The sequence below is a fragment of the Pseudorasbora parva genome, chromosome 17 (genome assembly GCF_024679245.1).
Source record: "Pseudorasbora parva isolate DD20220531a chromosome 17, ASM2467924v1, whole genome shotgun sequence".
Classification (NCBI taxonomy): domain Eukaryota; kingdom Metazoa; phylum Chordata; class Actinopteri; order Cypriniformes; family Gobionidae; genus Pseudorasbora; species Pseudorasbora parva.
Window position 1 is genome coordinate 41,484,351 of NC_090188.1, and position 25,230 is coordinate 41,509,580.

At 37.7% G+C, this 25,230-nt stretch overlaps 1 protein-coding gene across 2 annotated transcripts in view; it reads right to left on the reverse strand.

The window, feature by feature from the left end:
• Window positions 1-25,230, reverse strand: part of ubr2 (ubiquitin protein ligase E3 component n-recognin 2) — an 81,082-nt gene that overhangs the window by 46,607 nt on the left and 9,245 nt on the right. The window contains exons 3-14 of one of the 2 annotated variants that reach the window (XM_067422405.1): window positions 21,160-21,238; window positions 18,364-18,474; window positions 17,141-17,271; window positions 16,666-16,804; window positions 16,521-16,583; window positions 15,348-15,468; window positions 14,943-15,050; window positions 12,625-12,713; window positions 7,539-7,637; window positions 4,823-4,986; window positions 2,256-2,355; window positions 2,043-2,171 (exon numbers count right to left, since the gene is read on the reverse strand). In XM_067422405.1, coding sequence (XP_067278506.1) covers window positions 2,043-2,171; window positions 2,256-2,355; window positions 4,823-4,986; window positions 7,539-7,637; window positions 12,625-12,713; window positions 14,943-15,050; window positions 15,348-15,468; window positions 16,521-16,583; window positions 16,666-16,804; window positions 17,141-17,271; window positions 18,364-18,474; window positions 21,160-21,238 — 1,333 coding nt within the window. Of the gene's footprint in view, window positions 1-2,042; window positions 2,172-2,255; window positions 2,356-4,822; window positions 4,987-7,538; window positions 7,638-7,719; window positions 7,819-12,624; window positions 12,714-14,942; window positions 15,051-15,347; window positions 15,469-16,520; window positions 16,584-16,665; window positions 16,805-17,140; window positions 17,272-18,363; window positions 18,475-21,159; window positions 21,239-25,230 lie in introns of both variants that reach the window. The other variant, XM_067422406.1, reaches the window with a different exon arrangement.

The window sequence follows — 25,230 nt, forward strand, 5'->3', positions numbered from 1 at the left end:
TTAATTGACAGCAGCAGCCTAGTGAACTACATGTCCTTAAAGCAGTGTTAATTTCGTTGACGAAGACTATGACGAAAAATATTCGTCAACTAACCTTTTTCACGGACGAAAACTAAATAAAAACTAAATAAAAAGTCAGATATGATGACGAAGAACGTGACGAAATATAACTGGCACTTTAGTCAACGAATAAAAATGAGACGAAAATATATGGGAGGGACGAATGGAGAAGAGATCGAATCATAAATACTCTTTTTGTGGGCCGTGTTGGGTAGAAACGTAGAAATCCAATCAGAGCGAATCTTTGAGGGTAGGTTGATCTATGCAGAAGCAGCCGAGAGCCATTTAAAAAAGCCGCGGCAAATGCAAGCGCAACAGCTAAACAAACGCAGCAGCAGTTACACAGAAAAGACAGAACAGAAATGTCAGAGGCACATGAGTTACATGCCAAAGCACGCACGCCAAGTTTTTTTTATCAGATAAACCACCGTGTTTCCGCTAGCTGCTAAACTTGGAATAAAATAGAAGCTAAAGAAAACCACGTCTGACCTGTGATTAGACCAGCGTTTCCCAACCGGGGTGCCGTGTAAAACGCACTTGCACCGCGGTCCATCTTACATCTGATGATGACGCTTCTTTGATATGGGTTGTAACTTGAAAATAATGCTTTATGTTTGTTTCTGTCGATGGATACACGTGCTGGCTCCTCAGTGATAGGCTACACTACAACAACGATAATAAAATAAAAACTGGCAAAATGGTTTCTCTTTGTAAACTGTGTTCAATGCATGCGAGTGCTGCCGTTTGTCCAGTCATTTCGCCGTCCTCACCCGGGACGGGTATATTCGCCAGAAGACGCGAATGAGAGCGTGCACGCGCTGTGTGAAGATCTGTCATCCGAGAGCGAGCACGCGTCCCACAGCGCGCAAATATTCAGTTATCGTTCAAGTCTTGCGCTTGAACGGACAAACTCATACAAAAAGTATGTCAACATGTCCATCTTGTTAAGTATCCAAGCAGACATAGTCTGAATATGCCTTAAGTGAACTTTATACAGTCGAGAAAGACGACGCATACCCCTGTCTTAAAGGGGCAGCAACCTTTAATGTCAAAGAAAATATGAGGACTCACTGCTCTTGATTGAATAGCTTGTGTAAGTTTAATAAGGATTAATCTTTCATTTAAACAGTTAAATAAGTAGTTATTTTACATTGGATTATTTATTCTATTTCTCTACCTAAAACTAACGTTAGACCTACCTGAAAAACAGGAAATGCATTGTTCATTTTATCAGTATCTTTGCTTAATAGAATTTATTTATGCTACTGCTTGTATTTAAGTTATTTGCTCTTATCTTCTTTATTTTTAATAGTCCTTTATTCTGTGAACATAGCAAAAACGTTATACAAACCGACCCGTGAGACTAAGACTAAAACTCTTATGATATTTAGTCGACTAAAACTAGACTAAGACTAAAAGATTTCAGATGACTAAAATGGGACTAAAACTAAATGGTGTGTTATTCAAAAGACTAAGACTAAGACTAAATCTGAATTTGCTGTCAAAATTAACACTGCCTTAAAGGGACAGTTAACCTCTAAAATTATGTAAAAAACAAAAGACCTTTAATACAGTAGCCTTTAATCAATGTTATATATTGAAGACTATGTAGTTTTAATTTTAGCCAACATTTTATTCATTCAATTTCATTCTTAAACGCTACTGTACATCTCTGAGCTGCCACTGTAAGTCTTCATATATATTTATTTTATATTATACAATACACTGGAAATATGTACAAGGGTTTTTTAAGTAAAGTTTTAAGTTTAAGTAAGGGTTTTCAAGTCTTTTAAGTGAAATGAAAGTTTTGCAATACAAATATTTTCTCCTTAACCTTTTTTCTGTTCCTGTCGCCCAAGAATAGAATAGCAAAAAAAAAAAAAAAACGTGGTTAAAAACCGAGGTGTGTATTGAACCGTGGACTAAATGTATTGTTGCATCCCTAGTCGGTACTAATGTGATTGTGTCTAACATGCACTCACATCACTGGCACACCATTCCTGCATCATAGAGATGATATGTGTGAGCTTCATCTGTAAGGTGAATGCTGCCTCCCATTCTGGCTCCATCTCTATGTGCTGCCCCACTTGACGCACAACTGGGTCCATTCCCTGCAAAGATGACACACACACACACTTGTTTTAGTGCTTGATTACCCTAGACACACAACCCTAAGGTCAGATTGGTATAGTCACCTGCATGCATTTCAGCAACTCCAAGAAAGTATCAAAACCCTCCAGATATTTCTCCCTGAGCTGGTCGCCCCAATCTGTTGGACGGCTTATCAGGACATACCTGCAGCCAAGAGAAATGCATCATGAACACGCATCTCAAGAAATGGACATTTTAGACACAAATAATGCACAATTGTGTATGAAGTCAATCAAAACGAGTGCAAAGTAGTGTACCGCAATGGTCCACAGTCTACTATTCAAAACCCTCTATAAGTCAATTAAACCTGGAATCAGATTTGCCGTGAATACTTTCAAATACTATATTGAATATAAGACAACCCTGAATACAATACTTTAAAAGGCACTAAACGAATTACGCTGGTACTACGGCGTGCCGGTTCACATTACCAGAGAACGCATCTGGTGATATAGACTAGTGTCTGTGAATATTTAACAGCAAAAATACTATTTAAATACCAATCCTGTGTGTTTGTGTGAATGAATGGCGCTGACCCGCAGTTTATTTACATCTCACACACACACACAGTTGCGTGACGGTCGCGTGTCTCCATCTCATACGAGGACAGGAAAGCAGGTCTTTCATCTCTAGATCCGCTCTGAGAGTCACTTCATCAGCATTTTACCGTTTAATTTGAGAGAAAACTACCGTCATAAACACACAGAAAGAAAATAATAAAATAAAAAGTCAAAATAAAAGTTGGGTTTAACTTGACAAATATATTACTGTTGTACAGTAAAGATCTAGATCTCTGTGTAATTATAACACCAACACTTGTTATAATTATAAACTATCAAAGTAAAAAAAATCTGCATACTGCTGTTGCTGCTCCCAAAGATTTATTTAAAGGGGACAACGTTTCGACCCAAAGGGTCTTTGTCAGGCAAACAGCAAGCACAAACAGGCATAAATTGTACTCGTGTGAACCATCACACCTGACCTCATTAGTGAACCAATTACCCAATCATCCAATATTAGCTGTGTCTCATTTCAGAAGGCTGCGTCCTCCAGAGGTCGCATTCGAAGGCTGCATACGTCATAAGGCCGTCTCATTTCAAAAAAGTGAGTAGGACACTCCAAACGCGACCTTCGAATGCGTCCTTCTGTCACAGGAATTCGGAGTGTGCATGAGGAGTATCCTTCACGGCTGGAGATAACCCACAATTCTTTGCGTCGCCGTTAACAACTGTCAATTTGTTTTATATTATATGACCACCGCCAGATATACATGCGAGCGTAGGTGTGGTGTTTAAATTAAGTAGTTCAAGCTTTTTTTTTTTTTTTTTTAAGCTCTATTATCTCAAACAGATAGTTGTGGTAGACAGGATTACAACGCTTTAGTGCTTTTTAAACGTTTAGAACTGTCAAGACAAGAAACATTTCATAGTCATTTTCAAGTTATAAATAATTTTCATTCATATAACTGGCATGAGAGCGCAACGAGGCTGAACGTGTTGGCATAGCAACGTGATACTTCCTGCCTGTGTGTCCTACAAAGGACGTCTCGTTTAATTCTGATTGAGGACACTCCGTATACTGCATCCTACACAGGACGTGTCCTCCGGAGGACGCAGCCTTCGAAATTTAACCAAATGAGAGACAGCTATAGTGTCACACATTTTTTATAATAATTAAAAACAATATAATTATAAACTATGAAAACTTTATTTTTTAAGTAATATATCTATTACTATAATAATTATATATTTTAATTTTAACAGTATTAAGCTCAGTTGTGCAGCTTTGATTGACAAAAAAATTAATTAATGTTTTATGTCTTCATTTGATTACCAGAAAATGCACAACAGAGAATTTGTTGGAAATCTTTTCATATAAATTTAATTAAAAAGAAAAAAATATAACCAAATGGTTGTTTTTTATGAATTCAGTTAATTAAGTAGCTAGCAGTCTACCATTACGGATAAATATTACAGTGAACAAACATCACAGGCAATGGCAGACCAAGGCAGCTCTGGCATAATCTCAGTAACACTTCAATAAATGATACACAGTTTCAGCACAGTTATTGATATTTCCCTAAAGTAACAAAAAAAGGTAACAGTAAAAATGTAATTGGTGCCCAAGCCTAAGTGTAACAAAGCATTGTTAGCGAATAACCTCTTACAGTAGAAGGAGAAGTCTGTGGAGGTAATAAGGATGATCAATACTGAAGATATTCCGGTACTGCTGCAGACCAGTTATTGTATTCATTATATTAGCATTTAAAAATAAATGTTTCATCATAGTGGTGATTTAAAAAAACGTTTCTTATTGTGATTTGTAGCAAAGTCAATTTTTTTTTTCTCCCACCCCTAATGTATATAGGCCACAGAAATGGTAAGCAATCTGAAGATCACTAGTTTTAATCATATTGGCTGACTTCTATGCTACTTCCAGTATTATTATACAACTGAGTTATAATAATATATATACTACTGAGTATTATCATATATTTCCAGTGTAAATGGGCAGTTCTTGACCAAAATAAGCTTGTGGACCAGACAGTAAAACTTCTGGCTAACTGACTTGAAAGGAATAGGCTTTACGACCACACACACACTCGTCTTACTTGAGGTCTCCTATAAGGCTCTGGACTCGACGGAATTTGAAGGCCTGTTGTGCGGTGTAGCGCTCAAACTGAAAGCGGCCCTGCAGGTCTCGGTGTCTGAGGTGGTCTACGAAGGTGCGGATGATGGTGGTCATCAGGTTCTCTTCTGTGATCAGCATCCGCGCCTGAAAAATATCAGATACACCGAGTTCACCGTCACATCTAGACCGCTGGTGGTCTAGGTAAGACAGTTATATCATATATGAGATATGAGATGATACATGACAATGTATATGATCGATATGATTGTTGTACGATATTAAGAGATGATATGACAATATGATATGCTACATGATTGAGGTGATATGAGAGATGAGATTATATATGACGATATGATATATGACATATGATTGATATGATATAACATGACAAATGACATGATATATATGATATGATGTATGACATGAGGATATGATGTATGAGATATGACGATATGATATATGATGATATACTGTATGATTATGATATAATATATGATATATGAGAGATGAGATGATATATGATACATGACATATGATAATATGATATCAATATATGAAACTCAGTAAATGAAGAAGGAAGGAGATGAGAAGGGAGGAAAAAAAACGAATAGTAGTAAGGCACAGAAATGATTTTTGACTTTTTAAGGCACAGAAAAAGTTTTGGCGGCCTGAAATCATTGACCAAAAGGTGACGATTAATTAGTGTTTGTCTGATGGCGTGTTTGACTGTTTCCGTGTCTGTTTCGTGCACACAGCGTGAATATGCTGTGAACATGTTAGCTCGTTTATCTTCATTTTGATTAACCATCTTTCAGTCTATATTGTATTCAGGTGATGTATGAACAGAACACTGCCCTGGTCTGTGCTGTTTTTCTGCTGTAAAGCATTTTAACATGAGGCTCAATGAGATTGTGCATTTTGATTTTATTATTCTATCTTCCAAAATGTCAAACCAACGCAGCTTAACCCAAAATGCAAACTCATGACATAAGCTCATGCCGTTGTGCGCTCTAGACAGAGAATATACTTCAGTTGCAGGGAACACTTAGGCTAAGAAGCAATATATATTTATTAAGAATAACGAGATTGGGTTCCAATTCAACTGTCTATCCTATTAAAAACTGCTAGGCTAAATTGTAAAAAAAAAAAAAAACATAGGGAGATTTAATAGTGTAAGCATGTGCCAGCTCGAATGAGAACCGTTTTGAGCGGGATGCCAGATGTGCACGAAAAAAACTACAACAAAAAAACATGAATATTAATATCAATTAAAAAAAAGACACTTGTGTACCAACCCACTAAACGAATATTTGAATATTCTGGTCCAGCCCTAATCTCCATACCAAAATTCCACATGTCTATCCAGTGATTAATCTTTTATAAATCATTGAAAAATTTGTGACTGGGGTGCCATGAGCACAGTTTTTAAATGCTTAAATATGAATAAAAAGCGCTCATAAATGGCTGTTGAGACGGTACTCTCAAGTGAAACGAGTACAGGCTACAACCGGAAACAGCATTCCTTAAAGGGTTAGTTCATCCAAAAATGAAACTTCTATCAATAATAATTACCCTTGTGTTCACCTTCACACACAGATGAAGATATTAGTGTTGAAATCCGATGGCTCAGAAAGGCCTTCATTGACACCAATGTCATTTCCTCTCTCAAGACCCATAAAGGCACTAAAGACGTCGTTACAAAGCCCATCTCACTACAGCGGCTCTACAATCATTTATGAAGAGATGAGAAGAGTTTTAGTGCACAAAAAAAACAACTAAATACTGACTCATATAGTGATGGGCCGATATCAAAAAGTTTCGAACCACTATGAATCAGTGAATCGATTCATGATTCGGATCGCGTGTCAAACTGCTGAAATCACGTGACATTGGCGATCCGAATCATGAATCGAATGCTGAAACCGGCCCATCACTATATGTCGTTATTTAGGTTTTTTTTGTGCACTAAAACTCTTCTCATCTCTTCATAAATGATTGTAGAGCCACTGTAGTGAGATGGGCCTTGTAACGATGTCTTTAGTGCCTTTATGGGTCTTGAGAGAGGAAATGACATTGGTGTCAATGAAGGACTTTCTGAGCCATCGGATTTCAACACTAATATCTTCATCGGTGTCTGAAGATGAGCGCAGGTCTGACGGCTGGCCAACTACAGGAGGGAGAGGAATTAATGAGAGAATTTTAATTTTTGGGTGAACGAACCCTTTAAGTCAGAGGATAAAGATGAATGAACATCAGAAGGTATGTTGAAAGATACAGTACAACTTACAGAAATGAAATGTTAAAAACAAGCTTTTACTGCCATAAATATTTATCTTTCAGCAACAAACTGGAGCAAAATTGCACACAAGCTGATCTAAAAACTGCCTTGTGCACAATGTAAATGTACATATCTATATATGCACAACAGTTTTTTTTAAAATTATGAAATAAATCTTATTTTCAGTTTCTGTTTTCAGCTAAATGAAAACTTTCATTTAAGTGTCTGTTTCGGTGAAAAAAATCACTTCGGTGCACCACTAGGAAAGAGGAAAGAGGGAGGAACAAGTGGAAAATGAAATACATAGATGGACAGGGAGCAGAAAAAGTGGAAAAAAAACTGCAAAATGAAAGATCAAAAACCCAAAATGACAAGCCCTCTTCCTCATGGCAGGTGGTCTCTCCTCGCACGTACTTACCAGAGAAGGCACGGTGAACATTTGCACAGAAAGGTCAGTGACTGAGAACTCCCTGTCGTGGTCGTCTTTCACGTAGTCGCTCTGCAAGCGCTCATAGTTCTGCAGGTGGTGGTGAAGGAGCGGAGGAGAGGAGAAAAAGGCAGAAGAGAGAGCAGAGGTGTGTGGGATTGGCGGTACTCACCACAGTGGGGGCGGTGAAGAGCTGCACTGACAGAGAGGTCACTGACACTACACGCTCGTGATCGTCCTCCATAAAATCTGTCTGGAGGCGCCGGTAATTCTAAAGGAAGGGGGCACATTCACCTTCCGGGTCAGAGGTCAGACGCCATCTGAAGTTATGTCCCCCGACTCAGTTCTCGTTCTGCGGCACATACGGCCTGAAGTTACACCGCGGCACAGGTCAGTCTCGAGAACGGGCATGTGTGGAGCCGGGGGACTTGAGTTAAAGCTGAACTTTGCACACTGTTTTTGTAGACTTTCTAGAGTTGTTTAAGCTTCTAATCTCTGGCAGAACATGCTGTCAGTGACACCTGAGGTAGGGCCCCATGCGGAAAACACGGACGCAATTGCGGAATCTAGTCTTAGGAATTTACGGATAACACGGAATCGGATTAAACCAAAAGTAGGACTAGGGATGTCACGGTACCACAATTCCAGTAGTATAAAAAGTTCTCAGTACTATCTATCTATCTATCTATCTATCTATCTATCTATCTATCTATCTATCTATCTATCTATCTATCTATCTATCTATCTATCTGTTTTTTTATTTATTTAAATTTTATTTACTATATAAAAAATATATATTTGTTATGATGATAATCATTATAAGTAAATAATACCTTTTAAAATAACATGCTGTTTAAAAGTAAGCATTGTTTATATAAAAAAAAAAAAAAAGATCAAGTGAAAAATAAGCTAGGCATAATAATTTTTATTATCAGTAGTAGCCTATTATTATTACATAGAGATGTAGCTAAATCTACTGCACACCACAAGCATACTATATATCTGTCAATTTCTTTAAATTAAACCAAAATTTTATTTTGACGGGTTGCCATGAAGACCTTTGAGTGTCTATGTTCATAATATTATTATATTATGATATTTAATATTTATGATATTATTATACCATTTCATGATATTACAATATCCTGTTTTCTCAAATGAAACGGTACATTCTCATGAAACGATGGTTTATGTGTTCATTTGCAGGAGTAATAATGAAATGGTATTTTGCAGTGTAATATTCACAAACACTAGTATATATTGGGCTTCGGTCTGGAGCTGCACGTAGATTAACATGGAAGAACTCGGAAGTCGGTACTACAGAAATGCTGGTATTGTCACTTTTTTTTTTACATTTCAGTACCGACTTGGTACCACAGTACCAAAAAACTGAAGTGCTAAAAAAAAAAAAGAAATTCGGATTTTATAGGGCCCTACACCTGAGTGCATGCTAAGACAGATGTCCTGCTGTCGCAGAACGACCGGCTCAGTCGGACGACTGCAGTGAACCAAAGAGAGCAAGAGTAACATGCTATTACATGCTATACATCTCTATTACATAGGCTCTCTCTATCTCTCTCCCTCTCCCTCTCTCTCTCTCTCTCTCTATGGGATGAGTTACCTCACTGAACAGGAAACGGATTCTCAAACTCTCTTATCCTCACAGATCAGCTGAATCAAACTAAGTGTGAAGTGAAAGTGAACTGGGTTTTCTAGTGTAAATCACAGAATTATTGGGAATACTCTGGCCATGCTTATGGAAAATTATATAAATTCTGTCTTACAGGATGGTGCAATACAAGTTTAAGCTCTACTGACAGAATCTGTAACATTTTGTAACAGTTTTGGAAAAAAAACTAAAATGTAATTGCAGTAATCCGCTTACACCAAAAATCCTGCATGTGGAGTTTGATCCATGTAAAATGTTTTACAGAAGGTATGCTTGCAGAAAACCATTTTTACATGGTCATGACATGAGTTGAGACTGGAAATGTCTATACTTTATCAGAGTTACTGCATAACATTCAAAAGCATAATGCATAGTTTTTACTGCCCTACATTCTATATTGAATGTATGTTCCAATTAAATTACATTAAAAATGTAGTATTGCATACTTTTAGGGTGCTTTCACACCTGCCTCATTTAGTTCGGTTGAATCGTACTAGAGTTCGTTTCCCTCTTTGGTGCGGTTCGTTTGGTCAGGTCTGAAAGCAGCAATCGCACTCGGGTGCGCACCAAAAGCGGACCAAACAAGCGTACCGAGACCTCCTTGAAGAGCTGGTATCAGTACGCTTTCAAACAAACTCTGGAGCCGTTCGTTTGTGGTGAGAACGTGATCCGACCTCGAACAGAACCAACTGCAAAAGTACTGATCATTTTTGGACTTAACCAGCTGCGCTGATATTATGTGCATGACATTATTACCTGATAGATCGTTGGCAATATTTTCGCAAGATGAGCATGTCAGAGTTAAGAATAATTAATGCACGGCTCCGCTTGAAGTGACGAGCGAAGCGCGCTCGCCGTTTAAAGTGCATTAGAAAGTTGTTTTCAAGTCGCATCCGCGCGTCATTGTAGAAATGTATTGTTTGCATACTGTGGTAAATACACACAATGTAGTAGATTATGGCCAGGGACATAAGTAGCCCACGCAGTCGTCTCTCCATAGTGTTATTATAGTGAAGCGGGGATTCTGAAATCCACTGCCGCTTCAATATACCTGTATACATTTTTATCCTAATTAACTTCATAATATAAACCTTAATTAATATATATCTTCCTATATTACCTATATTATTATAATGATTCTTTCCAGTTATGATTTTGCTTTTAGTTTCTTGTTTTCTAAAGTGTGCATTTGGTCTCTGAGGAGTGACTGAGGGTCTGGCCTAGAGATGTGTGATGTGTCACTAAACACTGGCAACAAAGTCGTGTGTTTGTGTTTTTGAGGCATCACACACCCCTAACATGTCAGGAGTGCAGTAACAAGGTTTGCTCACTTAGCCCGGCTTCCAGAGATAAAATATGGATTTGTCTTTCATTTAATTTATTATATTTTATTCCTTTTATATTTCCTTTTAATGAAACACTAAAAAGTCCAGATGAATATTGCCTGTACTATTGTGTGTCCCTCTCACTGAAAGAAAGCACATGCTATCAGTATGTTTTGGTAAGAACTGGTTAGAACTGGAGCTTAATCAGCTCCAACCTTGGAGAGACTGTGTATCTGTGTATGTGCGCAATATTCTGTGTTACAGATCAGAATGGTGTACAATGGGCACCCTAAGAGATGGGTGGACTTGTTGTTCTGGGCAAGCTGGCGCCTGCTCCAGATCTGGAAGGTCATTATGGGCCTGATTCTGGGGTGAAAGCATCAACAAGTGACACGTCAGTGGAAACGTGCATCAGATTAACTGGCATGAGTGGAAATTTACCATGACTGTGCATTGTCTCTGAGCCAATAAGAACCACCCACATTGCAGTAATGACGTTGATAAGACCTTGAAAACAGTATAACTGTTGGGACAATTGTATGTACGATAGGGCGAGGCAACGAGACGGTGAGAGCGGGAGCGCGGCCTACGAACTCCTTGTGAGACTTGAAGCTGGCTTCTGCTTTTGAAACTGCAAACTATTCTAGTAAATTTTTCTTTTAATTAATTGCAATCCTGACTGTGTCTTCATTTCTTCACTACTGGTCCTGGGTCATAAGCTGTTAACCCCTAACAATAGTTTGCTGGCTTTGCCTCTTCTGTTGGAATTTTCCCACAAGTAATTTCTGACCAATCGAGAAGGAGTTTAGGAAATACGGCAATGAGTTATGTGGAAGTTGTCACGTGCCTGCGTTTTGGTTCGTTTCAACTCGTTCGGACCAAAGAAATCAGTGTAGTGTGAAAAGGAACCAAAAAAAGTATGTAAACCAATGTATAATTGTTTGCCCTTAATTCGGACCAAATGAACCGAACTAGAGATGTGAAAGCACCCTTATTCAAGTAAAAGTAATTAAAATTTTAGTTGAGTATAAGAAAGAAAGTACTATATTTTAAATGTAATTAAGTACTAAAAGTAAAAACAAAAACAAAACTTATTTACAAAATGTAGTGCAGTAAAAAGTATGACATTATATATTATGCCTTGGAATGTAGTGAAATAAGTTTTCCAATGAAATGTATAAGTGAAAAATGTACTAAAAATTATTCACTACTGTCCACCTCTGCATGCTAATCTTAAGTTAGCAAGTATGTTTTGTGGCAATGTTTTTAAAATTGTGTGCATTTTGATGTTTAATGTTTATCGTGCCCTATAGGCTTTCAGTGTAACCACATTAAAGCAATTTTAAGTCATTTATACTTGTAACGTTCTTAAAAACATCATGTACTCTAAAAACAATACCTAACGGGATAGTTTACCCAAAAATGAAAAATCTATCATCATTTACTCACCCTCATTCCAAACTAAAGTGGCTTGTTCTTGTGTGTAAAGGAAGTGCATCTGATACATGTATGCACTCAATGTAATGTTAATCCGTGTTCATGTGTGATCTGTTCATCATGTAGCGATTGCGTCTCTTCAACACTTGGATTAAACCGCTCAATTTATATGGATTACTTTAACAATAAAGGTTTTTTGAACTACATGAAGTGCCAAAGTTTCTTCAAAATGATCTTCATTAGTGTTAAACAAAGATAAATGAATAAACGTCTTTAGGGTTTGGAATGACATGAGAGTGAGTAATTAACGACAAAATACTCATTTTTGGGTGAGCTATTCCTTTAACATACAGGTAGTCATAGAGTCACAAAAAGTGTAAAGTCTAAGCCAATATGTTACATGTTATTTTTCTGTATAAATTCAACAAATTGTAATATTTTCACCACTTTTTGAGGCTTCATGGCCTACAAAAATAAAGTTCTGGGCTGTATAATATAAACTTCCTATCTTCTTGAGATTTGAAAAAGTTTTAATTCCTAAACAGACAGGACAAGATTATAAAGTTAGGATGTTTGTGTAATACAGCCCGAGATATTTTACTGTCAATCGATATAAGGACTGTGCTATTGTGAATGGAAGTCTTACCCTCGCAAACTGGATTGCAAAAAGTTTCTTGTACTTTGGATCCATGAGAAGGCTGCTCATAAAGAGCTGGTGGTAAACATTTCTCGCTCCTGCAGAAAACACAATATGAGGTAGAGCATGAGCTTAACTGGGTGATCCTCACAAAACCAGGCAAGAACACATCTCAGTCATGTTTTATCCCAAAAACTAAAGAAACAAACAAGACATTAGTTACACTTTATTTTAAGGTGTCCTTGTTACGGCATAATTATAAAAGAAATCAATATAATATTATGTAAAATAAATTAACGACAAGTACTTGTGGGATTTGGTTTAGGGTCAGTTACTTGTAGGTTTGCATATTCTACAGTTATTACTATGTAATGTACATAGGACATGTAATATGTGTAACAAGGTCACTGTAAAATAAAGTGTTCCCCAAAGTGCACTTTAATTTAAGGATATTTATATGTATTTGCATTTTGTTTGCATGACAATTAATCACATTTCCATTTCAATCCCATTACTGCAGTGCAATACAATTTTATTGTTATTCATACATTTATGTTTTGTGTTGTTTTGAAATAGCTCCAGGAGCTCGTCTGTTTGATCGGACCACACAGTCCAGCTTTCAATCCCCATGTGCATCAATGAGCCTTGGCCGCCCGTGACCCTGTCGCCAGGTCTAATACATTTTAGACTGAACTTTTTTGGCGAATCATGATTTGTTCATGAAAATGTTCATTAGAAGATTTCATGCACAAATATGTACGAATGCTTAGTGAGACACCTTGTAATGTCCTTTAAAAAAACAAAAAACGTTTCTGAACTGCCAAAATGAGTTGTCAGCAATTCCAGTGTCACTTCTGTAAAGTATTTGTTTAATGGTCTTCATTGGCTGCCTGTGAACGACGTCTACTAGGTACTTTGACCTCCCCCTCAAACACTGTAGCTGAGAAGCAACATCATGTAGCAACATGTCGTGATGTCGACATGTTGAGAAGAGGCTGTTTTCTAGCCTAGAAATCTAGACGCACACTAGCGGCAGCAAATCTAAATTGCCTTGAGTGTCGTCTGGCAACTCTCAAATCACTTCTGAGCGGTAAACGCCAAACTCTGGTCGCGCCAATCACATCATGTATAGCCGGTTGGCAGGGCTTAAAAAAATGACGCCACCCTTTAAGCGGTTGACAAAATCACAACAGACTGGACCGTCTGACCAATCAGAAGGAGCTCTTAGTAAGGAAGGGACTTAGTGCTTTCAGAAAAGAGCTGAAGCTGCAATGCATATTATGAGAAAATTAAAGTGTTTTTTTTTTTTTTTACCTTAGATGCATGTAAACCTATTGAAGGACACTTAAAACAAAAGTAGGAACTTTTAAAAGAAGCATAATAGGGGCAACTGTAAATTTCCTAAAATATGCTTTATTAATCATATACAACAACTTAATTGGGGTAAACTGTGATCTAAAGCTGTTGTTCTGTCCTTCACTGTGTTGTGCGTTTCTGTAGTGCAGCAATTTCTCAGGAGAGCTAATGTCAGCACACTCCGGCCCCGATCACACAGAGCGAGTTTTTCATGTTCAAAAACGCGAGGCGCACTGCGCTGCCTTTTTTGGTTGACTTTTTTCTAATTTAGAAAAGAACAAGGTAATGGTCAACACAACTGAAGGCCCGCCTCTCCATTCATTCGATTGACAACAGAAAATAAACGCAATGACGTCGGGCGCTTTTCCACTCAGAGTTAATTTTCTTTCAACTTCATGCGCTTGGGGCGCTCCTTCAAAAATGCAGAACGCAGCAGGCGGTTAAAACGCGAGGCGCCCAGGGTGCATACATTGCGAAAAATGCTCTTCTTACTCATCAATTTTGTCTTGTTTCTAGTCTAAATATCTAAATACTCTAAAATCAAGATGCATTTACTATATAAGTAAAACAACATAAGATATTTTTTCTTGTTTTGTTGAAAATAAAATCAAATTTAAGTGAGTTTTTGCTTAAAACAGGCAAAATGATCTGCCAATGGGGTGAGAAAAATAATCTTGTTTCAAACAGAAATAAGATTACTTTTCTCACCCCATTGGCAGATAATTTTGCTTGTTTTAAGCAAAAACTCGCTTCATTTTGATATTTTTCCCCAGAAAACCAGAAAAAATATCTTATGTTGTTTTACTTATCTAGTAAATGCATCTTGATTTTAGAGTATTTAGATATTTGGACTGGAAACAAGAAAAAAATACTAAATAAGAAGAGGATTTTTTACAGTGTAAGCAACGCACATAAAAGGCGCCTCTCGCTGCAAAAACGCGTTCTGTGTGATCTGGCCCTCATTCAATCACCTTTCCACATCTTGGAGTCACAGAGCATAAGTGTGTCCACTAGAGACGAGTTCTCTCCCTCCGGTCCGCGCTGCAGTCCCACCTGACACAGGATCCTCCTCAGAGCATCTGCTGGGCGACAGGAATACACTCAAGCCCTAATTCACTACAGCGGACACCACATAATCAGGTGCAAACGCTGAGACCGAGCACACTGCTCAATTAAACACGCTTTTGATCAACTTATGATTACTGGAATCCTAGCAAAGTACAATAATAAACAGCTGTGAAACAGAACTGCATAATCATTGCTTAATGGAGAACAATTTAAAGTCTGGCTTTGCACTAGACAAAGCAGAAATTGAATAGTATGACTTCTACAGAAGTGTTGGGAAAGAATCAAAGGGAAACGATGCAGAGACAGACCTGAGTATCGGATGATTTGGCCGAGCCAGTTGAGAGCCTTGAGCGCAAAACACTGATGAGCCACTACAGAGGAGTGCATGACCTGAACCCGCAGAGGTTTCGTCTGACGACTCGTGTTCCTCTGCAAAACATGTGTCCAAAGATGTTCACGAATAAACTACATTTACAAGTACATAGTATTACGGGTGGTTCTGAGCCCAACCCAAGTCTACAGATGTCCCTCCTTCAAATTCAAAGTCTATGGGATTTCTTTCCACTTGTTTCATCTGATGAAAATTATTTTACATTTATACTACATTAATGACCCAGTTTAAATACAAAGATTAAAGGTCCCGTTTTTCGCGTGTTTTCGAAGCTTTGATTATGTTTACAGTGTGCAATATAACATGAGTTCATGTTTTGCGCCGCAGTATTTTTCACACAGTTGACTTATCTGTACAGCGCTGTTTCCTCTGTCCTAAAAACGGCCTGATGATTTCCTTGTTCTATGAAGTCCCTCCTTCAGAAACACGTAACGAGTTCTGATTGGGCCAGCGCTTCCCGTGTTGTGATTGGACAGCAGTTTAGCGCACTTTGCCCGGAAAGGTCCCGCCTCTTACCATAACGGGGCGATGCAAGCGCTGAATGCGCGCTCTTCTCCACGTGGGAGAGCAACGAGACCACGCCCCCTATTTTGCGTGTTCTTGTGGGCGGAGCTTTAGTCAACAAATGGTTCTAGTGGCGTCATCACAGCAGGAAGTGCAGCGGTGTAGTCCAAACCGGCCGCTCGCTGTAGGCTTTGAAAGGGAACTTCTGTTAAATAAAATATCTCGCTTGGCATTGAACTTTGAGCTTTATAATTTTACAGGTATTATTTATGCTCTAACAGCAACATTACACACTAACTAAAGTTTGAAAGATGGGATCACGAAGAACAGGACCTTTAATGCTAAATCACTGAAGTAACCCTTTAAAGCTGACACTTCGATTTTCGTGCATCAATGATAATAGTGATTTTTGTCTTTACAAACACAACTAACAATCTTGTTTGTGAACCATGTATCATAGCCCGGTATTAAAATACGCAAATTGGAGAGGATTCCTTCATGAAACTTAAATGAATGCTAACAACAAAAGGTTTTCAGTAAAACGAACAAAAAAAATGGATGGGATTTGTGATTGGAGAAAACTTACCACAATAACAGATTTGGCTTGTTCACAAAACTGGAAGTCCCCAAAACGAACAGACTTCCTGCCCTAAATATGGTGAACAGAAGTAATCAATGAACAAAAGACAGAACCTTAAGCCTGAATTGTGGCAGGTGAAGCTGGCACTTACATCTCGGTCCACGGTGGTGGCGAAACTGACAGCCTCTTTCTGAGTGCAGTTCACAGCTTTCTGTAGTGTGTAGATGACCTGCTCGTACGTATGGACCTCATCATTGAACAGCATGCAGTAGTACGTGTCTCCGCGGGCCCTTGAGATTAAAACAAGCATGTTACATATCGCCTAATATACGAACATGAAGTTTTCAAAAAACAATCACTCGCATGATTTACATCATGAGTGTGTTATTTTCCATCTAAAGGCTAACATTTTTTTCTTCTGGTTGTGGGTGGGAAACATTTAAAGCTACACTGTGTGACATTTTCCCCCATCTAGCGGTGAAAAGGTATATTGCCATCCAGTGAATATTAGTTTCTGTTCCTCTCAATTCCAATTTTTTAGCTAAGAATAAACAAAAGTTACACAGTGTAGCTTTAAGAGACATGCCATCACATGAATTCAAGGTATAAGTGATAATATATCTTACGGAGGCTCAAGGCCTTCAGGTAGCTCGTCTTCTTTGTCCCAGGTGAGCATGTCCACAGCATATTTGAGAATGATGGAGAAAACATTATACGTGCGAGCGATCATCTCAGCAGACAGATTAGCCAACGGATCCTGCCAAACAAGAAGGGTTCTTATTTGTTAACTAAAATGATTAAAAAGCATTTTCAGTCATTGAAATAAAGCTGAAATTAAATAAAATATTAGATGAAAAACTAATCAAACATTATAAATGTTGAATTGGCAACTAACTGAAATCTGTTTAAGTACTACTAAAAATCATTACAGACACAGACATAATTTTTTTTATAAATAATTAATACATTAATAAAAGTGCTGTCAGTGTTAGTGTGTTAATGCATGCAATAAAAAAAATTCAGTTTAAAGTGTTAAAAATATTTATATAAATAATAGAAATATAGACGAATCTCTAAGACTGTAAAGTGTTAATATTAATTCAAAGTTTCTGTATATTGATTATATAGGAAGTTAAATTAAGTTATTTTTTAAGCCTAATAAAATGTTGAAATTGATAGCTTTCAATTACATAATGTTAAATGTCTGTAATTACTGTTAAAAAATACATAAATAATTTGGAGAGTACCTGCAAATAACTACAATATAAAACTCAAATGTTTTTAATCATGATTAATTACAGAAAACAATTGTGATTAATTGTTGTTTTTTTTAATCAATGGACAGCACAAATTAATTAATTATTTCAAAATCTTTATCTTACAGAACAACATTAAAATTACAATACAATGTCTATGGTTGTCTTAATCATTGTACTTTCAAAAGTTAAACCATAGAGCTTTATTTTTGGTGGAAACCCACAGGGAGACCTTTTGTCTCTTTTGATGACAACACAAGTTGTTTTAAAATGCACGTGATAAGCGACCCAAGCCGACAGCACTTGCGGATCACAGAGTTTTTAAGGATATACCATATACAGCCGCTTTTGATATAGGTGTGAGCCATAAGCAGCAACCAATGAATGAAATAAATGTATTAGAAACGGCATCCATGCAGTCAGATTAACACAGGTCATGTGGGTCCCAGGACGAAAAACACAAAAATCACATCCTTGAGGACTTTGACGACGTGTGGTTCCATTAATGGACCTTGAGCGGAACCGGCATCATTTAATGCCTCATTATTCCAATATACCCTGCTAAGACTTTCACAGAAGACGAAGCATCTTACCTTCTGGGAACAGTCGCTGATATTGGGCTCATGTTTCTGACAGTAAGGGCCCTTCTTCCAGGCCTCTGTGTCGCCACAGTCACAAAAGCCTCCTCCTCCTGAGGTGGTCATCTACAGGAAGCACAGAGAGCCACTTACACACAAAGACAGCAGCAAATGACGGCTCAAGGTTGAGCTCAAGTCTCCATTATCTGTATCTTAACGATAGACCTGTCATTGTCATGAGTCAACCTGCAACACACATGACTGTCTGCTCTAGTGTTCCTTAAAACAAATACACTTTATTGCACCCTATAAAGCCTACTGTATCATATTTGATATTGCAAATTTATATGGTGGCCTCTAAATGATCAACATGATCAAAACTCTACTGAAAAACCTGTTGCGCACAATTTACTGCATGCCTTTACTGCCTCCTACTGCATGCATGTCGTCTGATTGATGTTATAGCAAGTAAATTCACTTCAGATCATGGTTCTCATGTCTTTTTGCTGTGAAATCTTTACTGATTTGTATAAAATGAACGCAATAATATATTTTATATTGTTAGTACTTCTGAGGAATGTTTACTTGCTCATGCAACGTTTAACAGAAATGTTCAGCCTCTTTACAACTCTACTCTCAGTCATCTTTGTATTGCTTTACATTAAATGTTTTGCCCACCAATGAAAACTACAGAGTTTTACTAAGCAGGCAAGTTCACACGTCTCTGCGGTCCAAGTCAAGTCTCAAGTCTTTAGGGACCAAGTCAAGTCTCGAGTCTTTAGGGTCCAGGTCAAGTCTCAAGTAAATTCTTTGTTCTATTTTTAGCTATATCTTTTCAGCTAGAATAAGTTTACTTTAAAATTGCATAATAAAGCACACAATCATTGCTATTACTTTCCAACTTTGTACAAAATTACACCATTTAGAATCGCCACAAGGGGAAAAAAGGGCTGTGTAATTTGAGCTATTTGAGTTGCTGTAGTTTGCTGTAGATCTCAACCAATGCTGGATAATGTAGTCTTCCAGTGAGTGCCCGCAGTAAAAACACCCTGTGTATAGAGAAGCTTTCTAACGGGTGATAAATTTGCGTTCCTTCAGATGCGTCACACACTCGCTGGCTTGGTGTGTTTAGAAATGTGTTGTGATATTCACTGCTGCAGCACATATTTGGGAATGAATGAATTGTGAAAGGTGGCGTTTTGTGCTGTCATGTGGTGTAGTAAATAGAAAACATAATCGGGAATCCCTTGTCAAAAGATTTTTTCCATAAGTCTCAGTCTTCCAAGTCCATATCAAGTCAAGTCCCAAGTTATTTTTTTGCAACTTAAGTGCAACGCGCATCCAAGTCGCTGACTTGAGTTTCCATCTGTTACCAGGACATATTATTGGGAGATATAGTGTGTCAACTGATATTTATATGCATTTTATGCAAGTCTGCTTTACTGTAATAAAGATCTCATTGCCTTGCATTAAAACCATCAGAATTTAATCTAAATTTTTAGCCATATAAATATTAGTAACTGCACCAAATTTTGCCTGAGTGTGAACTCTATATTAATCACTATATCAGAAAATATTAAGATACTCAACAAAAAACACATGTAATTTGTATTTTTTATTTTATTTTAGATTGTCTAAGGGTTCAATAAACAGTCAAAAAATATATGGCAGGCTTTACTGGATTAAAAATGCAACAAATAAAACCAAGTCTGCTTGTCATAGAACTAACTTTAAAAAGAGTATTTTTTTCAATGGCTTTTGATCAACTGGTGATTTTTGTATGAAAATTACCAGTTTTATACAAAATGCTTGCAAAAAAAACAGACATGGGTAAAACAAACAGTCCTTAATTTATAGAACAGTTAATGGTGTCAGATTGATTGTTTTCTGTTCACAGATACAACAGCCCCATCAGCCCTGTAACCTTTACAAAGAACTGCTCCATGAGTCGGGATTAGATTAACATGGGGAGGTGGGGGTAAAGTAATTTTACCTCAGGACGTCTGTAATATTAATGGCCAATTCGCACGGGATAAGACAGCTCAGTAAAACTAGCAGAAGTAGGAGGAGTAACACGCTTTACACACCACGGTAACCTCCGTGTCGTTATGTGTGTTTGGCGGTGCCATTATCACGTGAGCAAACACAACATAAGCACCAGTCTAAACTCCTAGCCTATATAATGCGTGTTTTAATAAACAGTTAGGTCCAGTCTAACGATTCTGATTGGATTGCGTTGGTAATAGACATTTTCCTGGAGCTAAAATAAGTGTTGTGCCTCTAATAAGTGCTTTTGATCTTCTTTTTGCTTTAAATGATATGCGGAAAATACTCGACGTTCGCCACAGATTTGTCACACAACCTACAACACAATCGAATGCTTCAAGCGCCTCCAAGCTTGCAAAACGTGCTTTTTTTTACTTTTAAACAGGAAATGACAGGAATTTACCATACATTTTTACAGCGGGTCTATTAGAACGGGATAAGAATTACCCAAGGTCATTTTTCCGGACCTTTTTACAGAAGGTAAAAGTATCAGTGATCTTCACTGACATTGTCCGTAATGATTACCGAGATGACACATTCAGACGGGACTAAAATCACAGAGAACCTCTGGTAATAATTACTTTACCCCCACGTCCCCATGTTAATCTAATCCCATCCGAATAGGGCTTTAGAATGGTTGGACAAATGTGGACAGGAATTTCCACGAGGTACTAGTGCAGACGGGTCCAAACACTTGGTATTTAACTTTCTCTGCGTCTGTCACACCAACATGTTGACATACCCGTGCGTCTCATTTCCTCTTACCCTGTAGCGATGCTCTTTGTGAACGCTGCCTAAGAAGCACTGCATACACAGCACACAGGTTGGATCGGCCGCACACTCCCTGATAAGGAGAAAACATATCAAATATAAATTACTTACACAGAAGGATAGCAGCTGTCAAAACCCCAGTAAGCTACCTACAAACAAACCATTTTCAGAGAGCGTAGAGGCAAGAAACAGAGGTTGTTAAAAATGGTAGCAAAGTTATGCTGCCATTTAGATACCTTAGTTTGGCTGAATTCTAAGCCAGCATGGTATGCAAAGCATTCCCAAAAATGCACTGCAACTGAATAACTGCTGCATCCTATTATGCTGTGCCCTAAAAGTATGTACACTTAAGTGGATAGCAGAAGACTAGGCAAGCTTTGGGACACACATCTCAGTACTTAAGTAAAAGAAAGCAAAAAATAACATGATACATATTTACTTTAATATATATATACATTTAGTAGGGGTGTAACGGTAAACTCGTGTCACGATTTGATATGTATCTCGATACTGAACTCACGATACGATATGTATCCAAATATTTTAAGCCAAAATAAAGATTTCTTTTATTTTGTATTTTTTATTATTATTATATATTATGATTTGTGTTTTATTATCAGGACCCACAAATATTCCCCAATTACATTATTATACATATTCAACATTATGTATAGTTGTTGTATGATTCTATGTAATAAAATTATTAATGTAAATAACGCCGTAAACATACATTTTCTTCCCCCTCACACACTATTCACTCTTTCAATGCAGGCAGCATCTCTCCCCATGCCTGCTATGCCCTGCCTCTCCCGCTATTAATGCAGTATGTAAGAATGAACCATCTGAAATGCTTTGAATAATCATACCACTAAAACTAAATGTGGTCTTGTTATTTAAATAATGTTTGCGCTCTAACTGAGGAGAGCCGTTCCCCAAGCGCGCACATTTCAGATGATCAATGCAATCCGTCACAGCTCTAATCGCAAGAAAGCTCGTCAGAATGGCCGCTAGTCTCACACTGTAAACATTTAGTTCATGCAAGGATTTTAATTCTGCATTTACTCTCTCATGTTGTTTTTCGCACGTCACGCAATCATCTGAACGTCCGTGTTTACTACAGTATGTGCGTCGTGTTAAATATATTCATCACAAAGCCATTGTGACTCTTCAGAAGACATGAAGACTTCAGAAGATTTGGATTAGACACTCGATTAGTTACTTTTACATGCCTTTATGACATTCTTTGCATCTTTTAAGTTTGAGAGCCTTGGACTTAAAAAATGGAGTGACAGAAATCCCTCAGGTTTCATAAAGAATATCTTAATTTGTGTTTGGAAGTTAAATAAAAAAATAACATGATGGTGAGTACATGATGACAGTTTACATTTGTGGTAGCCTACATTTGCTCATTTGTGTTTGGGTTAATTATACCTTATAAATAAGCCTACTAAAGCAAGTTGAGCCTTGGATAAAACAACTATATCATGAATCACATCGTTTCCATCAACGATACACATCGTCATATTTTTATATCGTGATATAACGTTTAACAATATATCGTTACACCCCTAAAATTTAGTATATAAATGTATATATATATAAAAAAATAGCATATATATATATATATATATATATATATATATATATATATATATATATATATATATATATATATATATATATATATATATATATATATATATATATATATGTTAAATTAGGCCTGTTGTAGTTGGGTTAGGCAGCTTAGGTTTTACTGTGAATTTGTTAAGTAAATTGTGTTTTGTAACCATTTATATTTATATATTTAAGTATGGTTTAAACTTTTAATAAATTGTTCAATAAAAAAATTAAAAATAAAATATAAAGCCATTCTTTAATGGCATCCACTGTCATTTTGTGGCTTTTATTTGTTCATTTTATTTTTATTTTAAAGTGTCGGTTTGGCACAGGTATCGTAAAAAACCCAAACCATACCCAACCCTATTCTTAACTCCAGTCATGCAGCAGCTCTTCTGGCGTGATGCGATGTAAAGTTAACATCAATGCATGCATACTCTCTATTACCCAGCCGTAGTTGAATGAAGCTTTATGAGCTCAATTGGCTGCACAGGATGCCACATATGTAGACAGCAAAGCAGATCACTGGATTCTGGACCAGAGCCAGTAACACATTACATGACAGGATTGTAAAATTATCTGCACAACTTCTTAGGATGCAAGATATATTTCACACACCATTCAGATCAGATTCCCTCATAATGCCAGCATGATAAAGCATCTGGGAAGTGTGTGAGCCTTTTCATTTGTTTCTCAAACAAACAGAGCAGTACAGTACAGACTCCAGTCACCTCCGGCCTCTTAGCCGGCTTACAGTGATCTTGCCTAAAGCACTTAACCTAACAGCAACCTGACCTAATTCAGCCAAGACTTACACGTCTGTGGGAACACGGTGACCCATACTACCCCAGGTCAGATGACTACAACAACTTCCGCATCCTCATGGCTTAAGGATGTGTGTGGGGAACAGGGATGGAAATTAGCACCCGCCATCAGTCAAATGCGGGTGATTGAGTTGTGGCGGGTAAACTCGCTTCACCTAACAGCCACTGTGGCGGGTAAATAAAAATAGCATACTGTTTTACCTCTTTGTAAACTTTGTTCAATGCATGCGAGTGCTGCCGTATGTTCAAATATGACCAGTCCCTCATTACCCAGGTGTAGAGCCAGAAGACACGAATGAGAAGATCTGTCTCTGCACTCATCCGGAAGCGCGCACTCGTCTCACAGCACGCAAATATTGAGTTCTCTTACAAGTCTTGCGCTTTAACGGACACACAAGAAGTATGTCAACATGTCCATCTTGATGAGTATCCAAGCAGACATAGTTTGAGTATGCCTTAAGTGAACTTTATACAGTCGAGAAAGACGACGCAGAGCCTGCATTAGGTATTAAAGGGGCAGTAGCCTTTACTGCTGTCTAATGTCAAACAAAAGATAAGGACATCACTCTCTGCTCGTGATTGAATAGCTTTTGTAAGTTTAATAAGGATTAATATTTGATTTAAACAGTTAAATGTGCAGATATTTTACATTTCATTGCTTTATTCAATTTCTGCACCTTTCTGCAATTAACATAACTTCTTTTGGTGTTTCAGTTTTTGGCCTTGGTTTCCTCTTTTTCGGTTTTGGCCAAGATTTTGATTTTGCGTCCCTACTGACAATGTTTTGCTCGGTACAGTCTTCAGAAGATGCCAAACTAATAGTTTCATTGTTGGGACTAAAAACCTAAAACTGGAAGCCATAAAAGACCACAAATCATCCAAATGCCACATCCAGGTAAAAAAAAAAAAAAAGAGCACAGGGCACAGAGCCCCATCAGTTCATGGTTTGTGTGAATAAGAGAGAAAGAGAAAACGTCAGTATTTAATTGAGACTTAAATAAACTGCTTAAAGGTCCCGTTCTTCGAGTGTTTTCGAAGCTTTGATTATGTTTACAGTGTGCAATATAACATGAGTTCATGTTTCGCGTGTAAAAAAAACAGAATTTTTCCCACAATTGACTTATCTGTACAGCGCTGTTTCCTCTGTCCTAAAAACGGCCTGATGATTTCCTTGTTCTATGAGGTCCCTCCTTCAGAAACACGTAACGAGTTCTGATTGGGCCAGCGCTTCCCGTGTTGTGATTGGACAGCAGCTTAGCGCACTTTGCCCGGAAAGGTCCCGCCTCTTACCATAACGGGGCGATTCAAGCGCTGAATGCGCGCTCTTCTCCATGTGGGAGAGTAACGAGACCACGCCCCCTATTTTGCGTGTTCTTGTGGGCGGAGCTTTAGTCAACAAACGGTTCTAGTGACGTCATCACAGCAGGAAGTGCAGCGGTGTAGTCCAAACCGGCCGCTCGCTGTAGGCTTTGAAAGGGAACTTCTGTTAAATAAAATATCTCGCTTGGCATTGAACTTTGAGCTTTATAATTTTACAGGTATTATTTATGCTCTAACAGCAACATTACACACTAACTAAAGTTTTAAAAGATGGAATCACGAAGAACGGGACCTTTAAGTA